The sequence below is a fragment of the Castanea sativa genome, chromosome 5 (genome assembly GCF_040712315.1).
Source record: "Castanea sativa cultivar Marrone di Chiusa Pesio chromosome 5, ASM4071231v1".
NCBI lineage: Eukaryota > Viridiplantae > Streptophyta > Magnoliopsida > Fagales > Fagaceae > Castanea > Castanea sativa.
Genome location: NC_134017.1, coordinates 25,759,625 through 25,766,434, shown reverse-complemented (window position 1 = coordinate 25,766,434; position 6,810 = coordinate 25,759,625). Strand labels below are relative to the sequence as shown.

The window sequence follows — 6,810 nt, the reverse complement described above, 5'->3', positions numbered from 1 at the left end:
TTTTGCCACTCACCTATATTTAAATACCGAACCATTGTCACCTTTAGGCTTGGTGTTCAGTTGTATCACTTTTGGACAGTAGTTACAGGATTTTAAAAATAAATAAAAAAACTTTTTAAAATTCATGGTAAATTACCAACTTGGCCTTTTTAGGAAAAATTAAAACAAAAACAATTAGGCCCAATAATTTTTAAAACCCTCATCCAGACACACGTTCACCAAAAACCGGGTCTAAGAATGTGTTTAGATTCAGTGTCCACGTCCAGCGTCCACGTCTGGGATTTTTTTTTTCCAGTGTGTCTGTCACTGTTTATTGGCCATGAACCGTAATTTTAGCCAATAAATAGTAATTTTTGGCATAAATAGTACTTTTTATCCTTTAAAAATTATTTTAGTACAATATTTTTAGTATTTAATTTTCAATTTTCAGCAATAATTTCTATCCAAATAGACGGTAAGTATTTCAAAGGCACACCCTTTCCGTTTCAGTGGATATACATTCTTGACTTTATGTTTTCTTCTTTTCGTTTCTCCTTTTTTTGTTTTCTCCTTTCCCTCTGAAAGAAGAAACCCAGCGAAGGTTGAGAAGAAAGAACAGAGTAGCCTTGCACCACCGGTCTGCCAGCAAAATCACTACGGTACTGTCACGCTACTGTAGTCAATTTTCCAAATTACACCACGTTTGCTTTGGCGATATAAAAACAAATGTTAGACATTTTGGTGAGAAATATAAAAGCCATGGAAGAGTTGGGTTTCTGGCTTTAAATTATTCATGGCAGAATTTAATTAGTTATGTAGTTCCATATATTTAATACTCTTCAATTTGTTTGTTTTGCCTGTTTGTTGTGTTATTTGTTGCATTACATGAACTCTTCAATTTGTCAACACGTTGTGTATTTCTGTTTTAATTTTTTTTTTTTTTTATAATAACAAACGTTAATAACTAAGACATTGAAATTTTGTGCACACCATGTGTTTGACAAAATGCCTTACTTACTCTTGCATTAGTTTATAGCCACTATATGGTTTGTGCCTCTTGGTTTTAGTTGCTATTGGTCATTGACTACTTTTTGTTATGTATCAATCATAAGTCATGATGATATGAAAAATATTATGTTTGTACCCAACAACCGGAAAAAAGATATGTTTGGCCAAGTCGTTGCTGTCTATATTAAAGGATGAAGAGACTCTCAGATGTCAGTCCTGCAAAATAGCCAAGTCGTTGCTGTTCTTTTCAAATTTTTTTTTATAAAAGTCTAATGGTCAAAGTGCAGTTTGTCATCGTTACTTTCAACTTACAAGCATTTGTATGGTCCAAGTTCTGAAAAGCTCAGTCAGATGTGTCTCTTTTTATTTTGAAAAAGTTTTGTTACTAAACGACCATATCTTATAACAAATTGATGACATTTAATTGAATCTTCTTTGTTCATGAAGGTAGTGAATAATTAACTTTCTCTGTGATCATACTTGTGTTTTTTCTTAAATGGAGGAGGAACATTATAAAATGCAAAAAAGGGTGAATGTGCAGTGCATGATACTGCTTTGATATTTATGTTGACCCGAAATAATTAGGAGTTAAGTCTTAATTTTGGAACCTAAGAACCTGTTGTTGATGAGAAAAATAAACTAAAGAATTTGATGCTTGTGACTCTTGGAGAATATATTTCCGTACCTCTCGTTCTTTATAATTATTACTATAGCATTCATCTGATTGAAAAAACATAGTTTTGCTTAAGATTGTCTAATATTCATTTTTTTGATATTTGGGTGTTAATGAACAATTAGATTCTTGGACTGCACAAGATGCAGCTATTGTTAATGATACACCATATATTGAATATTTGCTTTCTACAAACACTGTAGTCTGTGAGATCATATTAACTGCAATTTCATTCTCTAATTCATTATAAACTGTGTATGTGAAGGAGACTCATTTCTGATTTTCTCTCTTTGATTCCTTAATATTCAGAATCTAGACTCAGTATTTCATTTGTTCTTTCTTTTCTTCTTTATATTCTTCTTTTTCTTCTTTACTCCTCCATTTCTTTTATTTATTAATTTCTAAATTTTTGATAATATTAAAATTAAATTACTTTTTACTTGAGTATGTCAAAAAAAAAAAAAAGTGTGAAACAGTTAAATAAATCATTTACTTCACTATGTATATGTATGCATGCATGCATGCATGCATGCACGCACGCACGCACGCACGCACTTAAAATTTACATAGACAATTTTTTTTTCCTGGGTCGAATGAGTTGTTTACTCTATTAAGGTTACAACTGAGACATTATATGGCACTTACATCCATTCAAACAAACACGTAAAGCTGTACATTGAGGTCTATACAAATAAGCCAAAGGCAAACGACCACATTAATTAACATCAATCACTCACACATGAATCATTCTTCTTTTTTCCTTGCTTTACCCTCTTTATCTATTTGCTGAGATAGTGAATTTGTGGTTTGGTAAGAGTACTTGCAGCACACAAATGAGAATTACTATAGTTTACAATTGAATGAGTTTTACTATAGTTCACAAATGAATTTTATTTTTTTGGAAAATGTGACTCCTCCTGCCAACAGTTTGAAGCCATGTCATATCTGTAATGCAGTAAAGATAAAAAGCAAATGAGTGTTCCCAAGTAGATCAAAGATGACTTTTGTTAATCATGTGGAACTAAAAAAAAGTGGAAACCATAAATGCAGGGTTCTAAACTGATCATTAACATATTAAAGGGAACAACAATAGATCGACAAAAGAGGAAGAGGGAACAAAGAGTCCTTTAATCTGTTGAAGCTTATGTAACAAATTATTTTAACTTTTCTTACAATAATGTAATTACTGTTAGAAGGTGTTCTATTTTCTGTTGAGAATACAAAGCTGACCTTACAAAATAAGTGATGAAGGAATAGTTGGTCTTATGTGTATATTTAAATTCTGAATGGTGTTTGCCATAAAGGTGTATATACTTTACTACTAATACATGTATTGCACTATTTGTCTGATGCAGATAGTTTTATTTATGGAATCTATATTCTTTCATTATTCTGTTTACTTGTCGTTGGGTTAATTTGGCATTTTAGAAAGTACAGGAGTGGTGGAGAAAGTAGAGGTAGAGGTGGAGATGAAGGAGTATAAGTATGAGGAATTAGCTAAAGCCCTTGAAAACTTTGGAAACAGGTATTATATCTTCCTTTCCTTTTTGTTTGTTTGTCTAATTCTTTGATTAAATTTAAAAGAATTAGATTCCTATCAGTGTTTGATAGGAAGAACCAAGTAAGGGTTTCCACAAGGTATATAAAATTTGATAACTCTAACAAACTTTAGCAATTTGTGAAAACCTTTTATTATTTTTGGCAGTTATAAATAAACAGTACAAAGACATGAATATGAATTTGAAATTCAATTAATTTGTATTGATATTATTCTTGAATTACAAAGTTTGAATTCAATCTGCATTCGTAAAATTACCATCAAAATTTGGGAATTTGACTTTTCATTGTATTGTGGTTCATCTATTTGATTTTCAAATAGCTTTTATCTCTAAAGTCTCTATCCCTGACTTGGCTATGTTTTTAAAATACTTTTTCAATCACTTTGGTCCTGCAAATCTGCTTCTCTATTTGGTAAATTCCCATTTTGAATGTTGGGTATGATTAGGCACACATCAATCAATTATTAGATCAAATTTGTCCAAGATGTTTGGTTGCTTCCCCCCCCCCCCCCCTCTTTCTAATAGAACCAAAGTTGTTAATCTTAAGGTTTTTGTCTTGGTTCCTTTCGATCTTTTGTAGTTAATGGTTGCTTTTGGATTTGTGTTTGTACTCAATTTTGTTAATAATATTACTGATTATTTTGGGAAAAATATATATATTTGTTTTAGTTGGTTACTTAGGTGTTCCAAGTTAGAATGAGTTGAACTTACACAACTAAGAATATATATGCTAGGTACATGAAACTTTCCCTTTTAATTTCAATTTGGTTTTTTTTTTTTTTGTGCTCCTTATTTTGAATTATGGCAGGGTGATGATTTAATTAAAATTGGTGACAATATTACCGCAAGGCTGAACAGAATCCTCGAATTTTGTTAATAATATTACTGACATTAGGTGCAAAGCTCTAATTAGGTAGGATTTACATGATAATTGCTGATTAGTAAGCCTACAAGTTTCATAAAAACTTATTTGGAAACACATGGTAATGGTAGAACTTGGAAGCTTTTATTTATATAGAAATTATGGGAAAAATTTACTAATAATAGAAGATTTTCTGTTGGGATTGTTTAATGCAAATTGTTTGTATGGGTTGTAGGGCTAAAAAAGCTATGACTTATGGACACAAACATGAGTTATGAAAACAAGTTTGAGTGATTGCTTAAATGTGAAGAGAATTAAAATAAAACAATGCTTGAGTGGGTTAACTAAGAGATCTCAGAATTTAGTAAGAAGAAGAGTGCTAATTTTGAAAAACTTTCAGCATAGGAGAAAAAATTCTGGTGGACTTATCAGCTTGCTTTCATCACACAACATTCCTAATAATCTTAGCGAAATTGGTGTGGAGTACGTTGCGGTTAGACATTCATTACATTGTTCAGATTGTGTGTTACTACACAATCTAAATTTTATATGTTGAGGATGCTATGCTACCCTACCCTGTTGTGAAGGTCTCTAAGACTGCTTCATTATGCAGAGGGAATGCTACCCCTTTAGTGTAGCTTATAGTCATATTGGGATCCATTACTTTTCCCAAGTCAGATATAAAATTGGATATAATTTATACAATTTGTTTTTTGTGGAGTAATCTCTCTCTCTCTTGAAAATGATATGCACCATTTATAAGGTCAGCCTTTTTATTATGATTCAGTGCAAATCACAAACCCTATGTAGCTATAGGTATTATGACAATGTACAATAATGGAGATGACAATGGGAGAGATATTTTCCAAAGATTATATTGAAATTTTATTGTTTAATAGATTGTGGTGATTATTTTTGGAACCAATTCTTTTAATGTAAATAATTATTTTAGAGGGTACTTATATTAGAGGGTACTTATTATTGTCACTATCCAGAATAATTTGTGCATCATATATCTTAAAGAGCTTAATTGGGATCATAAATAAAACTGTCTTTTTAATATGTATGTGAACACTCCTGGGAATTGTGGTCATAATTTCAAACCCATTGGCTGCCAATGTCTGAATTCAGTTTTGATTTTGAAATTTATGCTGATATTGGAGGTATTCTTGTGTCTGTTTTGTATTCTATATTTGATTGAATTATAGTTTAGATGAGTGTTTGGGTTTGGAACAGTTCTTGCTTATCACATAATTAAGCTTTGTCACTTCAAGCATCATGGAAGGTTAATCGATAGTAGATGCATCAAGCTCAAATTTCACATCATGTATACCCTCTGATAATGTTGAGGAATTGCTCCCAGTTGTCTATACTCCAACTGTGGGTGAGGCTTGCCAGAAGTATGGGAGCATCTTCAAGCGCCCTCAGGTTCTTTACATAGTTTGAAAGAAAAGTATGAATATCTGTTTCTGCTGTAACTATATGCAACTTAGAGCTACTTCAGTCATAATATGAAGGAGTGCTTGGATTTTGCAGGGGCAAGATTCTTGAGGTGTTGAAGAACTGGCCTGAGAGGACTATTCAAGCTACTGTTGTGACGGATGGTGAGCGAATTTTGGGACTTAGGGATCTTGGCTGTCAGGTAGTTATGTTGTCAATCATCATTTTTTAAATTCTAAACTGGTTCCTATGTAAATTTACTTGAGTGACAGTGCCTCTGCTCTGTCCCTGTGTAGATACTATTTCATGTGATGGAGATCAATAATGATTAATCTAATGAAGCCACAAATGTTGTTGCAGAAAATTTTAATAATTTTGAGTGAACATACTCAGCAAATATCTTCTCAACTAAATCAATATCATTAGGAAACAAGCGTGACGAGACATATTCATGGATTTGCATATGGAATTCATACATAACCCATTTTGGTCCTTAATTGTATTGTGGAAGAATCTATTGCAGAGAGATAATTAAAGTAAAAAAAATCATGCTGCTGCTGCAATTCTTACAATTCTTTTGAATAAGAGTATGGTGCTTCTAACAACCAGAAAATTTTATTTATTGTTATTTTGGTTATCAACTTGTTTTATTGCTAGGCTTACATCAATGATACTTCAAATGAATGTAGTTGTTTATCAAGTGAACAAGGTGGTGATTCTACAAAGTTTCAAAAAGTTGATGTTCAAAACAATGTGCAGCTCACACCAACATATGTACTCAAGGAAACAAAAGAACATATTTAGTGACTATTACGAAGCAACAAATGAAGAAGATACAAAAAACACTTTAAAGTTTTTTTTTTCTTCCAATTTATTTGAAATATTGACTAAGTAGTTCTTTAAATTCGTGTTTCATACATTTTATGGATAGTTGAAGATATTAAAGATTTAATTCTTCATTTTATTTTAAACTTAAATTTGTGTTTCATACATTTCTTTTTATTAAATTTATATACAATAGCTTTCCCGTGCATCGCACAGGTTAGCGACTAGTAATAACTAATAGCCGAAACATTTGACTTTTTATTGACCACTCCTCTTTACACCACATGGCTACATAAATTAATGCCACGTCTACCATTAAAAACACAGAACAATGTATCTTTTCATTTGGTGCTTATACAAACCATTTCAGTAAAATTTTTTTTTGCTAATGTAGGCGATCAGTTGCATTGTTCCAACGGGTGGTTATAAATTTTACATATTTCCTAATAAATTTTAGTTTATAT

The 6,810-nt window shown here is 31.6% G+C and overlaps 1 protein-coding gene across 1 annotated transcript; it reads left to right on the top strand.

The window, feature by feature from the left end:
- Nucleotides 1–503: 503 nt before the first annotated feature.
- On the top strand, nt 504–6,492 carry LOC142633348 (NADP-dependent malic enzyme 2-like). Its single transcript, XM_075807567.1, has 5 exons — nt 504–638; nt 3,089–3,185; nt 5,618–5,723; nt 5,882–6,108; nt 6,211–6,492. The coding sequence occupies exons 2-4, from the start codon at nt 3,130–3,132 to the stop codon at nt 5,945–5,947; spliced, it is 228 nt and encodes a 75-aa protein (XP_075663682.1). The 5' UTR covers nt 504–638; nt 3,089–3,129; the 3' UTR covers nt 5,948–6,108; nt 6,211–6,492.
- The last annotated feature ends 318 nt before the right edge of the window (nt 6,493–6,810 follow it).

What these genes read in the sequence shown, in the direction of transcription:
- LOC142633348 (XM_075807567.1), top strand. Translation starts at nt 3,130, where the DNA reads ATGAAGGAGTATAAGTATGAGGAATTAGCTAAAGCCCTTGAAAACTTT. An exon ending in CTTGAAAACTTTGGAAACAG is followed by an intron (nt 3,186 to 5,617) that starts GTATTATATCTT and finishes TGGATTTTGCAG; the next exon opens with GGGCAAGATTCTTGAGGTGT. An exon ending in TTAGGGATCTTGGCTGTCAG is followed by an intron (nt 5,724 to 5,881) that starts GTAGTTATGTTG and finishes ATGTTGTTGCAG; the next exon opens with AAAATTTTAATAATTTTGAG.